The sequence below is a fragment of the Capricornis sumatraensis genome, chromosome 15, assembly GCF_032405125.1.
Source record: "Capricornis sumatraensis isolate serow.1 chromosome 15, serow.2, whole genome shotgun sequence".
Taxonomy (NCBI): Eukaryota; Metazoa; Chordata; class Mammalia; order Artiodactyla; family Bovidae; genus Capricornis; species Capricornis sumatraensis.
In genome coordinates this window covers 21,499,861-21,519,227 of record NC_091083.1, presented here as the reverse complement: position 1 = coordinate 21,519,227, position 19,367 = coordinate 21,499,861, and the positions used below count along the sequence as shown (strand labels likewise).

General features: G+C 45.3%; 1 protein-coding gene across 10 annotated transcripts in view; it reads right to left on the bottom strand.

Moving 5' to 3' along the window:
* PARD3 (par-3 family cell polarity regulator) overlaps positions 1-14,662 on the bottom strand; it is a 568,914-nt gene extending 554,252 nt beyond the window's left edge. For all 10 annotated transcript variants that reach the window (XM_068987362.1, XM_068987365.1, XM_068987363.1 and 7 more), the window contains exon 1: positions 14,543-14,662. In XM_068987362.1, the coding sequence (XP_068843463.1) occupies positions 14,543-14,662 (120 nt within the window). The remainder of the gene's footprint in view (positions 1-14,542) is intronic.
* Positions 14,663-19,367: the final 4,705 nt, after the last annotated feature.

Below are 19,367 nucleotides of genomic sequence, written 5' to 3'. Positions count from 1 at the left end.
ACCAACTCCCGGAGCTTGCTCAAACTCATGCCCATCCAACCATCGGTGATGCCATCCAACCATCTCATCCTCTGTCATCCCCTTCTCCTCCCAGCTTTCAATCCTTCCCAGCATCAGGGTCTTTTCAAATGAGTCAGTTCTTCACATCAGGTCAATCAACTACACTCCAATAGAAAATAGAAAATTTTTAAGCGGGGGAGTGACTTCAAAAGTCAGAAATAAAAATGTACAGGTGGAGCCATTGTCACTTAAGTGACCAGCCTGTGAGCACCCTGGCTGATCCTCTCAATTTTTGTTCTGGAAATTTCCAGTGTACAGCTACAAGGTCACATAACACAACAACCCCTAAGGGCCTGGAGGCTGCTCTAAACCAGTAGTTCACCACCCTGGAAGCACAGAGAAACCCCGAGGAGCTTCAGAGCAATACCAGTATCCACTCCAACCCGGAGATCGGATTCCCTTGGTTCGTGGGGAGCCTGAGCATCCAGTTCTTAAAACCCTTTCAGATGTTCCTACCTGCAGCCAGAGTTGAGAGCAACTGCTCTGAAGCATCTGTTGTTGTTTTAGTCAATAAGTTGTGGCCAACTCTTTGTGATCCCATCGATTATAGACAGCCAGGCTCCTCTTTCCATGGGATTCTCTAGGCAAGAACAGCAGAGTGGGTTGCCATTTCTTCCTCCAGGGGATCTTCCTGACCCAGGGATCAAACTCAAGTCTCCTTCACTGGTAGGCAGGTTCTTTATCACTGAATCACCAGGGAAGCCCCTGGAATCATCTGAGCGAGTGAAAGTCTCTCAGTCGTGTCCAACTCTTTGTGACCCCATGGACTGTAGCCTGCCAGGCTCCCTGTCCATGGAATTTTCCAAGCCACAATACTGGAGAGGGTAGCCATTTGGATTCTTTACCAGCTGAGCTACCAGAGAAGGTTGGAATCATCTGAGGATCTGACTAAAATGCAGATTTTGAGAGCATCTCTCAGGGATGGGGTCCATGATTCTCCATTCCTAACAATCTTCCAAGCAAAGCCAGCACTGCTGATCCATAGACCACACCTGAGCAGCAAGGGGCTTCAATATCTAGCCTCCTTGACCCAGCCAGCTCCATCATCCCAAATGTGCACTTCTTCCCTTCACTCATGAGCCACCAGATGAAACCTAGATCAGAAAAGAACTTGTCTTCTCCAATGGGCGCTGTTCATTCTTTCCTGTAGAACAGTACAGGCTCTCCAGCCAGAGGGGTCACATCAGATGTACAACTGTTTGCCACCTTCTTAATCTTCTTTAGCCCAAGTTTCCTCACCCATAAACTCAGAGTTGCCTCACTACCACTCCATGGGTTTAATGAGCATGAGCCCAGACTTAGGGCCTGATATTACAAAATGCCCCCAGAGTGCTAACCATGCCTGTTGATAATAAGTGTTAACACTGCTACTTTTACCTGATACATACCACTGTGTCCTGGTTACCCTCCTACCTGTCAAAAACTCCTCAACAAATTGGGACTGAGATGTGATGGGTATCACTGTTAAAGGTACTTTCTCAACAGCTCCCCAATGTGACAGGCAGATAACGCCCTTGATACAGCACCTCTTGTGCAAGAGCTTTCTATCATCCATTCTGACCTAAAAAAGGTTATTGACACCAAAAGACTGACCTGAAAATACCACTCCCCTGAATCTATAAAGGAGGCGGCTTCCCTCCTCATCGGGGAAAAACAGCCCAGGACCAAAAACTCTTCTGTTTTAAACTAAAACTCCAAAAAAAAAAAGAAAATAAATAAATAAATAAATAAACTAAAACTCCACCTCAATCACCCATCAGAACAGATCTGTCTAAAATGCTCCCAAGTCAAACAGTACGATTTAAGTGTTCTCAGAGAACATAAAGAAATACTCAAGATGACACGAATGTGTTAATTAACTCAATGGGAGGAAGTCTGCACAATGTACAGGTGTATAAAACAACAGTGCACACTTTTAAATATCTTACAACTTTATTTGTCAATTATACCTTAATAAAGCTGGGGAGAAAAAACTCCCCCAGAGCTATTTCTCTACAGTTTTGTTATAAAATGCTGGGGTAATCTGGAAAGGTTCTGAAAGCACTATTTATCACTTTCATTACAAAGCACAAAAACAATGGAAACGATATATATCAATTCCAACCAACCGTGTTGCTGTATCTCTTTTTTTGGCCTTGTGTGAATCAAAAGCTTTGGATTTCAAATGCACTCACCTGACGCAATGTTTATAAACAAATACTGGAAGGAATCAAAGTCAAAATATGAATGCTGCACAACTAGATAAGCTTTATTGTTTTAAACACTACCTAGCAACTTCCCTAAATACATATCCAGAGAGGGAGGAAGCTTGAATTAATAAGGAATTTAAAGTCCTCAAAGAGAGGAAGACAACTTTCAATACTGTGAAATGGAAAAGGTAAGTAAGAAGTGGTCCTCTTGGGCATGAACTCAGTTGAGTTTTGATGAGTTGGCAAGTCTGGTATTTTAGCACAGCCCCACCCAGAGCCCTGAGGAAGCCTCCCAGGCACCACTCCTGGTTCAGAATGATAAATAGGTCAACTCTTGGGCGAAGTCTTCAGGTGATTGGCATTGGGTGCCTTTAGCTGAACTGAAGTATTAAACCCCTGGAGAAGGAAATGGCAATCCACTCCAGTACTGTTGCCTGGAAAATCCCATGGACAGAGGAGCCTGGTACGCTACAGTCTATGGAGTCACAAAGAGTCGGACACGGCTGAGTGACTTCACTTCAAAGTATTAAAAGTTGTATCAATCTGTCAACCCTTACAACTATCTACCCAAGCAAAAGATGTTCCATGTTCATTTACTGCTGATTTAGCTGCCCCAAATCACCATCTTAAAGATACAGAAAAGAGTGAAGAAGTGTTATGGGCATGTGAGTTATACAGGCCTATAGAATAAAGGATTAGAGGGGTCACAAAACTGTCAACCTTCGCATTTTTTTAATAACTCAGATTATCTCTTTGAGCTCCAGGGTACTCTCAGAACTACTGCTGCTGCTACTAGTTAATAAAGGCTAAAGGTCTTTAAAACAGCTGTCTGAAAGATCTCTAGGATTTTTTAAATATCAGAATTTACAATTTCTAGTTTTACTCTTTCCAACTTTCAAAAGATTTCTTTAATGGAAAAATGTGTAACCAGTGCCTTTTAAAATATTGTAAATATAGCAAAGAAAGGTTCCATAATCTCCATTCATCTAGCAGTATGGCAGCTGCAATTATTTTTAAAAATAAGAAGGGCAAATAGGACTTCCCTGGTGGTTCAGTGTTAAGAATCTGCATGTCAATCCAGGGGACAGGAGTTCAATCCCTGGTCCAGGTGGATCCCATACGCCACAGAGCAACTAAGCTCGAGTGCAGCTACTGAAACCCACTCACCCTAGAGCCTGCGCTCTGCAACAAGAAGTCACCGAAATAAGAAGCCCGAGCACCACAACAAGGAGCAGCCCCAGCTCGCCGCAACTTGAGAAAGTCCACAGGCAGCAGAGAAAGTCCACAGGCAGCAACGAAGACCCAGCACAGCCGAAAATAAATAAAGTTAACAAAAAGAAGAAGAGGCTAACAACAGAAAGAGCTACAGAGTTAGGATAAACACACTTCTTGATCTGTAAAAGAATCAGCTACTGGATTATTAGAACATTTCTTTTTCCCTATTTCCAACTCAGTTAGTAAAAGTACCAAAACTGGAAAACTAAATACTGGAATTTCTATAGTACTTATAAGAAGAAAGTGCTAACTCTTTGACAAACCATCTTGAAAAATGACAACTAGAATTATAAATCAAGTAAAAATCAAGTTGATTTTATGAATTAGCCATTAAAACTGTGTCTAATTTCTGTGTGAAACTTGAAAGGAAAAGATCTAAAATTGACTAAGAGCCTGTAACATGGCAGGGGAATTATCTATATTAAATCCCTTAATCTCCATGACTGCTGACTAAAGAAAACATTTCCAAATTACAGATGAGAAAACTGAGGCTCAGAGAGCTGGTAAGACTTATCAAAGTTCAAAACTACCATAGCCAAAACCAAAAACGAGGAAAGATATTCCTCTATGGACATCTTTGGAACATCTATAACAATGTCACTGGGATTTTATTTCTCAAACAGCAGAATGCTTTCAGGACTTTTAAAGGGAGAACTCTTTTTTCCCCCCAAATATTCAATATTCCACATTTAGAACAGTTCTAAGGAAGATGAGAAGAAACAATTTAGAAGCATTTATTCAAGTGAGCCTTAATCACTTGTGACCTTTCTTAGCAAGAGAGAAAGAACAGAACAGCTCTCAAGCTCTCTGCCTTACTTCCTGCAATGCCTTTTTATAACATTCTCTCTTTAAACATTCACAACAGTCCCATGAAGGACATGGACCCTAGGCTGACAGAAGTTACCGTTCTTGCTTTCTCATACACAAATGATGTAATCTGTTCTTCTGAATCCTGGCCCAGACTGTGTCATACTGATGTGCTTGCCTCCTAGAAGGAGAAAAACAAAAAAAACACCCACCACCAAACTTTCCACCTCCAGCTAATTGTGTTTTACCCAACATCTGTGTTTTTAAAAAGTGGGTCATGAAATACAAAAGATAAAACTGACTCCACTATTAAAAATTCAGGGTTTTATTAGCTTTCCAGGTTTCCTTGAAAAAAAATATTCCCAATAGTATATGCCTTCATAATTTAAAATATGACTCATTTCATATTCCTCAGGCAGTACAAATGCAGAAATGCCACCATCTTCCAGATGCAATTGTTTAAGTAGTTACCAAGCCAAACGAGGCGCTTTCATGTAGCAAGCCCCTTGATTTGTCTGAACAGTTTTTTCCCAGATCTCTGCTGCTGCTACTGCTAAGTCGCTTCGGTCATGTCCGACTCTGTGCGACCCCATAGACGGCAGCCCACCAGACTCCCCCGTCCCTGGGATTCTCCAGGCAAGAACACCGGAGTGGGTTGCCATTTCCTTCTCCAATGCGTGAAAGTGAAAAGTGAAAGTGAAGCTCCGTCCATGGGATTTTCCAGGCAAAAGTACTGGAGTGAGTTGCCATTGCCTTCTCCGCCCAGATCTCTAAAAAAGCAATAAAAATACCAAATTCTACATTCAGCTTTTATGGATTTAGTGATTAGTCATATCCTATATGGTGGTTCACCAGGAACCAATAACCTGCACATCTCACCTCCTCCTTCTACAGGTGCTGCTGGCTGGAATGAGAGAATCTCAGGTTAGACTATACCCCTGTTGGGCAGGAATCTGGCTAAGTATTATTCACATATGACTTTGCACAACAGGTTTCAGAATTACAAATGGTGGAGAAGGAAATGGCAACCCACTCCAGTATTCTTGCCTGGATAATTCCATGGACGGAGGAGCCTGGTGGGCTACAGTCCACGGGGTCGCAAAGAGTCGGACACTACTGAGCGACTTCACTTTCCCTTTCACTTTACATCCACTAAGATATAATCAAAGGACAGATAATAATAAGTGTTGATGAGAATGTGAAGAAATTGCAACTCTCAACACTGCTGGTGGAAATGTAAAGTAGTACAGCCACTTTGAAAACCACCTTGGATTCCTCAAAATGTCAAATACAGAGCTACCATATGACCCAGCAATTCCACTCACAGGTATATACCCAAGACAAATGAAGACATACATCCACACAAAAATTTGTATGTGAATGTTCTTAGGAGTATCATTCATAATAATGGAAACAACCCAAATGTCCATCAGCCAATGAATGGATAAATAAAATGTGGTATATCCATATAATATACTATTATTTAGCAATAAAAAGAAACAAAGTATTACCATATAACATGACAGGGATGAACCTTGAAAACATTGTGTTAAGTGAAACTAGTTACAAAGTAGTTACAAATATTGTATGATTCCACTTATAATGTTCAGAATAGGCAAATCAATGAAGACAGAAAAATAGATTAGTGGTTTCCCAGGGCTGAGGGGCATGGAAGAATTGGAGAGTGACTGCTAATTGCGTGTAGGGTATCTTTTTGGGAAAATAATGCTCTAAAATTGATTGCAGTGATGGATGCACAACTCTGTTAATTTGCTAGAATTCACTGACTTGTACACTTTACTGAGTTAATTGTTTGGTATGGGAATTATATCTCAGTAACACTGTTAAAATGCTTTACCCCAAATTTTCATCTTTATATAATAAAGAAATTAGAGATGCCTCTCTCTCAAAAAAAAAAAAAAAAAAGAATTACAAATGGTATATCTTAAAAGCCTTCCTGTGTTCCCTGGGAAATGGATTATTTTTAAATTCTGGATTCAATATTAGATTTGAGAAAAATTAAATCATGAACATGAAAAAATATTTCCCAGTTTTTATCGTCTACTGCAAAGAACTAGAACAAAATAGCCCACTCTCATCTCATACACTTACACAGAAGCAGCCTTTCTGTGTTTTCCGTCTGTTAATACCACATATTTTTAGTATTTAGGAACCTTAGGTTTTTTTATATATAGTGAGTTGTTTTCTAAAATAAACAGAGAAGGAAATATTGCTTTGTATCACAGAATATCTCTAAGAGGTCTTTTCAGATCCCTGTACAGGGATGCAGTAAAAAATAAGAAAAACTACACACCAGGAAAAAATAAACCTGAGTTCCAAAAACTTGCCTTATCATTTCTGAATATTAAAGAACATTAAAAGTAGGGACCAGTCATCTCTAAAACCCCTTAAATTGATATCACCATAAAAATACCAAATTCATGAATACATTTGTGCATGTATGTGTACACACATGCCATACATTTAGAACCATGCAGAATCATACCTTTAGCTACACTTCACAAAGGACACAGTCTTATTAAGTTACTTCTGAGCATGTAATTTATTTTTAAAGATATTTATCTTGGGACAGTAAGGAATTCTGAGGGACAGTCCAGGCAAAATACATCCTAACTTTCAAACAGCGTATGTCTGACCTGTGGGTCAAGCCCATCATTTCAAAGTAAAGGAAGCAAAACCTTCTCATAGGGAGGGTCTGGGGAGTTGAGATCTACTCTGTTCATGCCTCTGAAAAGCCTCTCATGCCTGATGGTCCCACGGGCACAACCACCAACCATGCAGACTCAGGGTGGCTGTTGCCCAGGGGGACAGAAAGCAGAAGCCCAGCCCAGACCTTCTGAGGATGGGGAGATGAAGATGGGAAAACTGATGCGCACAGAGCTTGTGGGATCTGCCAAAGCTCAAAACCAAGAACTGGAAAAGTTCTTCCATGATGGACATCTTAGGTCATCTGAATCAACCGCCAGGGCAGCTGGTGGACTGGGCTGAGGGAGAACAAGGCAGAATAGGTGAACGGAGAGTTGGCGAAGCCTTTACGGAGGCACTAGGGAACGCGGATTCTCAGCAGTCAGGGGCTTAGCAGACAGCACCGGGAGAAAGCAGGCAACCTCGAGAAAGCAGGTTCACACTTTGTACGGAAAACTCCTAAAAATAGCCCTTCTTCATTTGAACACCTCTAACACAGAAAAACATATTTTATGGGACTCTCATAAAATACCTAAAAAATGGAGCTCTGCCCATAGGGGCTTATGCAGACTTTTTTTTTTTTTTTTTTTTTTAGCATTTTTATTGAGACATAACAATATATTACAAAATTCACCCATTTAAAGTGTACAGTTCAGTGATGTTTATAGTATACTTACAGAGGCATACCACCATCATCACTATCTAAACTGAGAACATTTTCATCATCCCAAAGATCAACCCCATCCCCATGAACAGTCACCTACCATTCTTCAACCCCCAGGCCCTGGCAATCACTACTCTACTTTCTATATCTACAGATTTGTCTATTCTGGTCATTTTGTAAATATGGACTCATAGTATGTGGGCCTTTATGACTGGCTTCCTTTATGAACCATACTGTTTGCAAGGTGCATCTCTAGTGAGCAATGCATCACAGCTTCGTTCATCTTTACAGCTTAATAATATTCTAATGTATAGATATACCACATTTTATTCAGTTGATGAGCATTTGACTTATTCTATTTTTTGGCTGTTATGAATCATGTCATAGACATTCATGTATATATTTTTTCTATGATGTGTTTTCAATTTCTCATGTGTGTGTATAAGCTAGTGTTGAGAGTGAAATAATTCACATTTCAAGTCATTTGGAAAGAAGCTGGAAATTGTATTTCTAAGTTACAATATTAGTTGATGGAGGAGAAAAGAATAAACAAAAGTAATATTTAATGGCAGGAACACATAAAGATGGAAGGTCAGATACAGGAAGACAGAGCCATGAAGGAAAAGCATTTTTACATAATCCTTCCAAATGGAAAAAAATTTTCAATTGGATAAAATAATGACTATAAGGCAAAAAACAATCACCTTCCTATTATGATCATAGAACTTTGCATTTCTTTTTATTAAGATTTTCCTCTTTTCCATGTAAAACAGAAAAGATACCAAAAATTGGTAAAACGCATAAATTTTCTGAGCCCTGTTCCACTGCCATTGACCTTGATGGCCACTTGGACTGCTACGTGAGTGGCCAAGTGGGAGAAAAGTCACCTGTGTGGGCTGCCCACCTCTACCCCATGGAAAAGCACCTCCACTTGGGGAAAGCACTTTCCCAGACCAAGCACTTTCCAAGATGGATGTTTCTTTCCATCCTTGAAAAAGGGCAGAGGGCTCGGGTCATCTTTCAAGTGTTAACCACCACCCACCTGCATCCAACTCTAGGCTTGAACAAACCTTCCAGCACAGATGAAGATTCTGTGCACGTGTGCACACATTACCTCCCGTGCCCAATTCACCACATTCGCCACAAGCCAAGAAGCACGTCTCATGGCCAGATTCTCCCTATGAATCTCAGATCCTAAACATTTCTGTTTACTCCTGGCACTTACCCACGGATCCCAACTGACAGAATTAGAAGCGCCAGACCCAGCACAGGTGTGTCTTGAGGCCAGATTCCTGCACTGCCCTGGCCACCAGCCTTGAAACAGGCCCGAAGCAAACCCCAGGATGATTCCTCTGCTCTGGCTGAAAAATGGACCAAACTCCTTGAAAACAAATGATACCAAAGAATAACTTCCAGGTACCCTGAAACCACACTAAATCAATCTCTTTGTCCTAATATGCCAAACATACCAAATTTTAAAGTCTTCAAAATCATACAGTCTTCCAAGCAAAAGTGCACTTTTTGTGTGAGAATAGATGCCATGTATTTATCCTCAATTTTGCACCTACTCAGCTTGTAAGATGACTACGTGGCAGATACCACCAGTAAGACTGAGGCAGGACCATCACCTTCAAGCACCTCACCGGGAGGAGAAGAGGCATAGTTCTGTTCCCAAACAAACCCCCTGAAGCACCCACAACAAAGCACATTCCTCCAGGTCAGTATGGGAGCTGCGGGAAGCGGGGAGAACCCCCACAAGCCTTGGGTGCAGGGCCAGCCTGAGCTGCGCTGAGGCTCAAGAGAGGAGCAGATGTGAAGCAAGCAAGTGATCTAGGCGGGAGAAGCTGAAAATGCCAGAGCAAAGGCAGGAAAGTGCAAGCAAGGCCGAATGGGTAGGGGTGAAGTGAGAGGGTCTGGGGTGGAAGAGGCAGGAGGGGTCCTACAAGGGACAGGCTCTGCTGAGGTGGCAGGACCTGGCCTCTGGGGAAAGCTGATACTGGGGTCCTTAAGCAGAAGAGTACATGGAAATGTGCATTTTAGAAAGATCAACCATTCAGACATGTTTCTTGTTTTTTTCCTTTTGAAGAGGAAGATGAGAAAATGTTAACAAAATAATAAAATGTACTTCATGTCACTATTCAAAAATACGGTCATTCAAACTCTGCAACAATTTCCTAAAAGTTTCCTATTTTCCTAATAGGTTCAATAACCTTGCGAATGTGTAACAACATGTGGTCATCCATCTGTCTGCAAGAAATCACACACCAAACACAAGAGTCTTTGTACAAACCATGACTTACATGGTTTTGGTAATCAACAGTCCTCCTCACCCCCAAAAAAGAAAAGTATATTTTCAAAAGTTACCGCCCATAAATTTATGTTTGTGGGGTTTCTTTACACCATTAAACTGAAAGTGAAAGTTTCTCAGTCCTGTCCGACTCTTTTCCCCAGGCCAGAACACTGGGTAGCCTTTACCTTCTGCAGTGGACCTTTCCGACCCAGGGATGGAACCCAGGTCTCCCGCATTGGAGGTGGCTTCTTTACCAGCTGAGCCACAGGTAAATTGCTATTAAATAACTCTTAAGGTTTCCATGCTCAAGGAACAGAAGCAGTGGCCCCTACACACACACACAAAATGGAGGTCCAGAAGTCAACCCAGAGTAAAGCTGTAACAGCCGTGATTTTTACATTCTCTACTTTATACACACACACACATAATGTGCTCTTTCTGACTGTGGTGTTGCTTAGGCAAATATTAACATTCCTACCTATTCTTTAATTAAATTACACACTGTCTTCCTGAGCAAAGAGGAAAAACCCAAACAGAACTAGCAGACTACTCGGGAAAGTCTTGCAGGCAGTCAAGTGAGTGACACCATTTGGTGAGTGAAACCAATTAGGGACCCAGATGCAGAGCTGAGGAGCTGCCCATTCATCACCCCTCAGCACTCACAGGCACCCTGCAGGGGAGGAACCTGTTCAAGATGAGGAAGTGAGGCTCCGTAGGGCTGGTCTACCCAAGGTTAAATGGTGAAAAAACCAGCGTTTCTGTGGACTGAAGGTGATCCTGGTCCTCTGCCCAGAAGAGAACTAGTCCTGCCCAAACACCTCAGACCCCCTGGACCATCAGACTGTACAAAGCCTCGGGGTCTCATCCTGGCGTTCCTGGCCCTCCTCAGCTTGGTCCTGCCGCCATCTGACGGGACAGCAGCCCAGGAGCCAAACTAGCCCTGATGCTCACCAGCAATGCCCGCCCTTCCACCCCTCAGCATGGCAGCCAACACGCTCCAGACTCACACGCCCGGACCCACCGGACACCTGTCAAACCAGGACTCCTAGGCCAGGCAGGTGGTTTTGGGGGTCACCCCACTACCCAGTTAGGAAGTGCCGTCCTAAATCCAGGCCAGCCTTCCCACTGACTAAGCCTAGTGTATGCAAACCCCAGGGATTCCAGGAGATTGCCACCCCCAGGCTATAATGACCACTTCCATCTCTGAAATCCAGAAGCAGCTACTCTCTGTATGCACCACCCTGTTGCTAATTAATGTTATTGCCTACTGTTATTCATAGTTTAATATATTCACCCTATTGCCCACATTACATTCTTCTTGAGAGCAAGAATTCAGCCTTACATTTCTTCATAGAGCATGACATTTTGCACATAGTAGCCCTTCAACAAATAAACAATTTTTTTAAAAAAAAGAATGGAGATTATTTTTTTCCTGCTAACCAGAGTTGAGGTGCACAGCAGGAAAAAATGGGAAGTCTCAGGCCAGCCCTGATCCACTGAGAATAAAGAAAGAGCAGGCAAAGCCCTGAGAAGCCAAGTGACCACACTACACAGTCCGGGCAGTTGGTGCTCTGCACCCTGTGTCCATCAGGGACCATGGATGAGTCAGGCCACAGGTAGGAGTAGAACAGTCCATATGGCACGGTCCTCCATGTCTCCAGGGCACCCTCCTCAGCGATGGTCCAGATGAGGATGGGTGGATGGGGAAGAACAGCCAAACAATTTTCACCCATCAGGGATCATAAACAGAAAAACAGTTTTTAACTGGAGAAAAAAAAAAAAGTGCTATGAATAACTGTAAGCCTTCAAATATCTGTTTATTGAGGACATTTCTGGTATTCAGTCACACCACTCCACTGCCCAGAAAAATGTATTTGTTTAACCTGAAAACAGCTTAAATATAATGCCAAAAATTAGCCCCATCACACCACAAAATGCTCACTGCAGAGAAAGTCTTAGTGGCTTGGGATCATTCTTTCTCTTTCCTTTTTCCTTTAATTTCTTTCTTTCTTTTTCCAGCTTAGCTGGTTTTTATACAAAGCCATAAACATGATCTTCCCCCATTCTCCCCCACCAGATGGGAGTTCAGCATGGCACATGTCACCTAGCAACCAAACACCACTCTACAGCTACCCAGTTACCCAGTTCTTCATGCAAAATTTATCTTGTTCTATTCAACAGTAAGGGGTAAGGAAGAGATAAGAGGATAAAAGTTAAAACAAGTGTTAATAAGTGTTTGCTTCATAACCATTTTAAAGGAGGTGGGCAAAATGGAAAGAACCACTAAAGTTTCATCTTAGCCATTACCTGATCATTTAAGAGGAAAAAAATACAAATGGACCTGGAAGAAACTCCAGCTCATCCAACACTGGAGAGTCAACAGTCTTGTGATCCGATGACCGAACTTTGTAGACCACAAAGCCCATTTTAAAATTTACCTGCTGAACTGTGAATTGCACTTAAAGAGAATTTAAACAATTTTGGAAGCCCCTGAATCATCTCTGAGTCATTTATATCCAACTCCAATAACACCGTCACTCTCTGAGCATGATCCTTCCTTCCTTCCATCTCCACCAGGAACAATAATCAGTCTCACGCCTACCCTTCAAAACTCAGCTCTGATGCTGCTTCTCTTGGGTGCCTTCCCAGGTGCCCTGCAGAAACCGACGCTTCCTTCTTCATGCTCCCCAGTCATTGCAAAACCACCACCACTGATACCTAAAGACAAAGTCCAGCTCCCTCACCGAGGCCTGTCAACTCCATCTACTCAAAACCCCAGAGGCCTGTCTTCTCCCCACTGCATGTAACTCGCCAGTCCAAAGGCTGGCTACCCTCACTTGCAGGACCGTGTAGCCTCTCTCCTTGAGTCTCACAGTCCAATTTCCACAAGCAGCCAGTGGATCTCACAGATGTCCAGCACCCAGAACAATGCCTCAGTCACAGTAAATGCTTAAGAATTTCTGTGGAGCATACAAATGACCCAAACAACTACATTTTTATCTCCCAAACAAGCTGTTCCACCCACATGCATCGTGTGCATAATGAAATATGACTACTGTTAAGCATGTTAATGTTTAAGCATGTAAATGACTAATGTTAAGCAGGTCCATTTTAAGCATGTAAGCCAAGAAATGTCCATCACTCCTCTGCACTCAGAACCTGGGCACACTGCAAAGTATATATTATTCTCTTTCCTCTCACGGTTTATTTTGTTGGTTTCCTGAGTACACGGGCAATCTAATTATTGGTACCGAACATTTAGATCACAAACTCTCACCCATAAACAACCCTTTAAAATGCTCAAGGTATGTTCAGAGGTTGACAGTGGTTCAAGATAAGCAGGTGCCCAATTTCCACTAATTTTATTTGATTTTCAATAAAAGTTCAACCAACTGTAAGGAACATTTTAGAGCCGTGAAGTAAAGTCAACATCTTCCATCACTGTCATGTTCTTAAACTTCCCCAAGATTATCTTTAAAAGGCCAAACGTGGGCTAATTTTCCTCTCTCCTCAAAACAGGAGTGTAAAAAAATTTTTTTCCTCTGTGGCCCCCAGACCTACAGGGCTCAAACCACTCCAAGATCGGGGACAAAACGGGAATTCTTAAAGTGACTGTGCTTTCCAACCAACGTTCCTCTGGCGCAAAGGAAATATCCTCAGGTGCTTGAGAGAAACTTGGGAGGCGTGGGCTGTTGTCAAACAGACACAGACGATAAAACAATTTAACAAAAAGCCTTTTCACTTCTGACACATCGTAGAGGAATGCAGGGAAGTGGAGACAATGTTATCACTCCACGGGGAAAAGGGAAATCCACTCCACTCGAGGCCGGGGCGCGGCCCGGGCTCCGCAGGGAGCTCGGTGCAGACGGGTCCACGGGGAGGTGCCGGCAGGAACACTCAGAATTCGGTGACCCATCTCCAGGCTGTGCTCCTCCCAGAAGCCAGCTGTGCTCCCGGGCCTCTCGGTCTCCGAAGTGCTGGGCTCCAGCGACGATCGCGAGCCAGCTGGAGCTGGTCGCTCCCGGCGCCGCGCCCCCACCCGCCCCGGGACCCCCGCCCCGCAGGGCACGCAGGAGGGCCCCCCAGCCACCGCCCGGCGGGGGTGGGGGGGCGCAGAGGCACCAGCGAGCCACTCTCCCCGCGCGCGGGCCGAACTCCGCTCCAGCAGGAAAAGTTCCCTCGCCCGGCCTCCGCCCGCGGCCCAGGGCGGGGAGCCGGGGCCGCAGCCCGCGGCCGGGAGCAGGCTCCGCACGCCCCGCCGCGGCTCGGGCTCGGCTCCCCAGAGGCTCGGGGCGCCGGCCGCCAGGCCTCGAAGGAACAGCGGGGACCGGGGCGCGGGGGCCGGGCGCGGGGAAGTTTGCGGCCCGCAGCCCGGCCGGGGGGCGCAGGCCGGGGCCGGCCGCCGCGCGCTCGCTCTCCCCGCCTCCGCCGCCGCCTCCCCTTCCAGGAAGCGCCATATTGATCCCGGCGCCTTCCCTCCTCCCGCTCCTCCGCCCCTCCTCCGCCCCCTCGGCCGCCCGCCCGCCCCCGCCCGCGCCCCCGGCCCCTCACCTTGGCGATGGCCTTCCGGTAGCGGGTCACCGCTTGCTGGATGAGGCTGAAAACTTTCATGTGGCCGTCCCCGCACGGCACGACCACCCGGGTCCTCCCGAAGCACACGGTCACTTTCATGCCGCCGCCGCCGCCGCCGCCGCGGGCCGGCCCGCGCCCCTCGGTGACCGCGGCCGGAGGGGCCGGAGCGCCCTGGGCCGAGGCGACTGCACGCGGGGCGCGCGGCGCGGGGCGCGGGGCGCGAGGCTAGGGGCCGCGGCCGGGGGCCCGATCGGCTCGCATGCCCGGCCTGTGGCCCTCGCCGCGCCTCGCCCGGCCTGGCCCCGGGCTCGCCCGCCTGTGCCCGCGCGGCGCCGCAGCCTCCGGCCACCTGTTCGGTGTGTGTCGTCGCGCTCGGCGGCCGGGCCGTGTGGCGCTGGCGCGGCGCTCGCTCCGGGCCGCGGGGGAGGGGACGCGGCGAGGGGAGGGACGGGGAGGAGGCGAGGGGAGGGGAGAGGAGGGGAGGGACAAGGAGGGAGGGGAAGGGACAGGACTGGAGGGAGGGGAGGGGAGGGGAGGGGCGCGGCCGGCCCACAACACACTGCACACGCGGAGACCTGGCGCGAGGCGCGGGGCGGCCTCCCTCCTCCGCCGCCCCGCAAGCCTGGGCGCCGCAGCCCCCGGCCCCCGCCTCCCGCACCCCCCTTCCTTTGTCGCTGTGGATCCCCCTCCTGGCGCTGGAGGGGCCCAGGCGGAATCGCGGCTGACTCCACACTACCCCAAAGGTCCGGGGGGGACGGGGGGGGGCTCCCGCCCGATCCCCCCCAACTCCCAACCTCCCCACCCCGCCCCCAGAGGCCAGGAGTGAGGGGGCTGCTCTGCGGGGAGTCCTTTCTCCCCAGGCCACCACTTACCTTGAAGTTCCTTTGACCCCGTGGTGACCCACCCGCTTTGTCGTTTGCAACTCCGACATCAGCAGTTCGCATCGTTTTATTTATTAGAATTCGGCAACCCAAGCAATCTGAAAGCAAAGTCAGGAACAATGCACTAGGAAGGCCACCGCAGCCCTGGGGAAGAAAGCAGCGCCGCATGGAGTCACCTGCGTGGGGACCCGCGACAGTTAATAGAGGAACCGACACCACGTCAAGAAAAGTAACTGAGGCTCCTCTGTTATGGCAGGAATCTCAGTGTTCCTGGCAACTGTGTGTCTCTCTGTTCAGAGAATGCAAGTGTCAACAAAGAGTCATCGCTGGCCCAGGTCTGTCCCAAACGATAGTGGATTCATTTTTGCCAGCGTCTCTAGGGCTTGTGAAAGTGATCAACAGCTCCGTGGGCTCTAAGAGAACTTCAGCAGGTACAGTTGGTGACCGTCCACTTCCCTTTTTAAACTAAGGAAACTAGACAGGTTAATCTGCTTTTTGGATCCCTGCACTTTCCACTGCCCCAGGTATAGTGTGGTTTGTCATACACAAGGTACTTCCACTCCTCTGCAGCCCTTGACCAGTACAATCAATTATCCTGGCAAAGCAGTGCAATAAGTATGCACCATGTGTCATCATCCCATCTTACCCCAGGATGCTAAGGAGTGTTGAAATCACTAGCCCAAGGCCAGCCAGAGAAAGCTAGAGGATGACCCAGAAAGAGAGCCCGTTTCCTGCCATGCATTCATGGGAAAGGCTCTCTTACTCCTCTTCTGTTTAGAGGCAACCTTCAACATTTCTACCCAATAATTAAGTTTGTAACAGCGACGACAACAAATCTTGCAGAGGTCTCCTTGCTTCTGTATTAATACTTGGATCCACAACAACAATTACTGATAATTATAGATGTTGTCTCTGTTTTAATGCTTTGGAAAGAGAGGAGTATACTAGTTTAGAGTGGGTCTTTCTCAAAATAGTTCTGGTTGAAAGGCAAGTTCAGGAATAGCCAGAGGACATCAGACAATGCTGGGATGTAGGTAGAAATAGTAATTGTACCATTTACTTGTGCCTTAGAAATGCCACTCAATCTCTCTCCAGCCTCAGTTTTATTTGCTGAAAAGTGGGGCTGATGATCTCCATAAATTATGAGATAAATTATTAAGATTAAAATAATGTGTTAAGATACTTGGTGCATGCTGCCACATGGGAGTGTGTAGTTTTGTAGAGTCCAGTTACTGTAATGTAGGGTTCCCTGGTGGCACAGTGGTAAAGAATCCACCTGCCAGTGCTGGAGACAGGTTTGATCCCTATGCCTGGAAGATCCGCTGGAGAAGGGAATGGCAACTGGCTTCAGTATTCTTGCCTGGAAAATTCCATGGACAGGAGAGCCTGGCAGGCTACAGTACATGGGGTCACAAAGAGTTGGACACGACTAAGGAACTGAGCACACACGCACACATCATGAAGTTGGGTGAACGGTAACACAGTCAGGACCAGATACCAAAGGAGGGTGTTGAGGGGGAGGGAGAGCCTGGGAGAGGAGTCCAAGGCTCCGAGAAATTGCTGAATCGGTGATACAGCTGTTTAGTCTCTGGACCAGGACTCGTGACCTTCAATCAAATCTCTGCTCACTTCCCTTAATTTGATCCCACACACAGTTAGAGAACTTCCATGTGGAAAGCAGAATTTTTTTTGAGTAAGAAAAATATAAATTTTTAAAATAAGATAGCTACTCCAATAACTGTAATTCAGACATTACAAATTCAAGCCAGCAAAGTGTTTACAGCCGAACTGGGGAAGGAGGCCTGAATTCAGAAAAGAGACAGCATCCAAGTACTCCTGTACCATTTTGTGTACATCAATGCCTTCCACTATTAAATCATTAATACGTTTAGACAGCTTTTCAAAAATGTGATCATAAGATTAATAATTACAATGTGATTTAACTAACCAGATAAAACCTTAAGTCTTTATTTAAATCTACCTAGTTTATCTAGATACAGTGATTCCCTCTATATTAATAACTGATGAAAAACTAATGCTGTGTTAATTTTAGATACCAGACACTTTGGTGTCTTGAGTCAAATTCATAAACTTTTCTCACAAACAATAAACCTGTTTTCACGAATATACTTATCTAGTGTCTAACCATAAAGATGCATTAGGGTCAGGCTGCACTCACATCCACGAAGTGTTCAGTTTGACCGTATTGCTTCTGACCTGAGATGAGCATAAAAGCAAACCCAGACCCCTGAGAAGCAAACTCATCACAGTTAATGGTCAAATGTTAAGCAAATATTTTCTAGTGTGTTTACTGTCTTAAATTCTGCTTATTTTGGTTAAAAAAAAGTATGACTCTTACCTAACTTATATCTCTCTATTTTATAATTGATTGATTTCAATTGGTTTTGAAAACATCAGAGAATTCTGAAAATTGATTAGAATCTAGCTGGGTTTTGTGCCTATTTTGTAAATGGGCATGTGTGACCACATGGACCATAAATTCAACTCTATCCAGCAGCATTCATGTACACTGTGAAATAAATACACACCCCATGTGTATAGGAACAGTATTGAATTACCTAACAGCATACCCTTAAAAGTTCTAATAATTAGGAATAAAATATTTCCAGGAATTTTAAAAATTCATATGTATTTTAGAAATTATCTCTGAAATGTTTCCCACATATACTGAATGCCTATGCAGTATTATACTTAAGACCACATTAGCAATCGTAAATGCCTTGCCTCACACAAGTTTCGTCTAATAGGAGCAATTGATCCGTATTCACCAATTAATTATTGTCTGTCTATTTTATAACAAGCACAGCACTGTGGGCTGTGTATGAAAGTTTCTCCTTCAAGAGGTTCTGATGCTGGAAATGGTTTCAGACATGAATAGGCAGCCACTAGGGTATGAGAAGGAAATGGCAACCCACTCCAGTGTTCTTTCCTGGAGAATCCCAGGGACAGGGGAGCCTGGTGGGCTGCCCTCTATGGGGTCGCACAGAGTCAGACATGACTGAAGTGACTTAGCAGCTTAGCAGCAGGGTATGAGAGGTGCTACATATGGAGATGATGATGGTACCCAGAGAAGTGCTCCTTCCTGGGAGAGAGGAAAGTGAAGGGGGTGGAAGCAGGCCATCTAGAGTGAAACTGTCCAAGAGAAACACCAAGCGAACCATATTCCTAACTTTAAATCTTCTAGTAGCCACAGATGAAATTAATTTCAATAATATATTCTATTCAACCCAGTATATCCTATTATCCTTGCTTGGAGAATCCCATGGACAGAGGAGCCTGGTAGACTTCAGTTGATAGGGTTGCAAAGAGTCAGACAGGACTGAATCGACATAGCATGCATGCACACAAAACATCATGGGCATGTTTGATCCATGCCAGATGGTTTGGGACAGGACCAAATATCAAGGACCTTTTGACATGGACCAAATGTCCCCATGGGTGTTTTGGACAGGGCCAAAAGTGTGAACTCCGGGAGTTGGTGATGGACAGGGAGGCCTGGCGTGCTGCGATTCATGGGGTCGCAAAGAGTCGGACACAACTGAGTGACTGAACTGAACTGAACTGAAAATTGACCAAATATCGAGAACCTTTTGGTGTAGACCAAATGTCCTGTGAAAGTTTTGGACACAACCAAATGTCTGTTAACCACTATTTTTCATACTTTTTTTTGCCTACTAATTCTTCTTGACACTGTGCATAGTTTAAACATACAGCACATCTTCCTTTGAACCAGTCCTCCATATTCATTCATCATGCATTCACTCTTCTGTCAAAGACTGAGTAACCAGCATGTGTCTAACCTTCTGAGAGCTCAGTGGCTACATGTGGCTGGTGGCCACCATATTGGACAGCAAAGCTCTACAGGATGGAACTGCTAATGGCTGGAAGCCACATGCACTGTT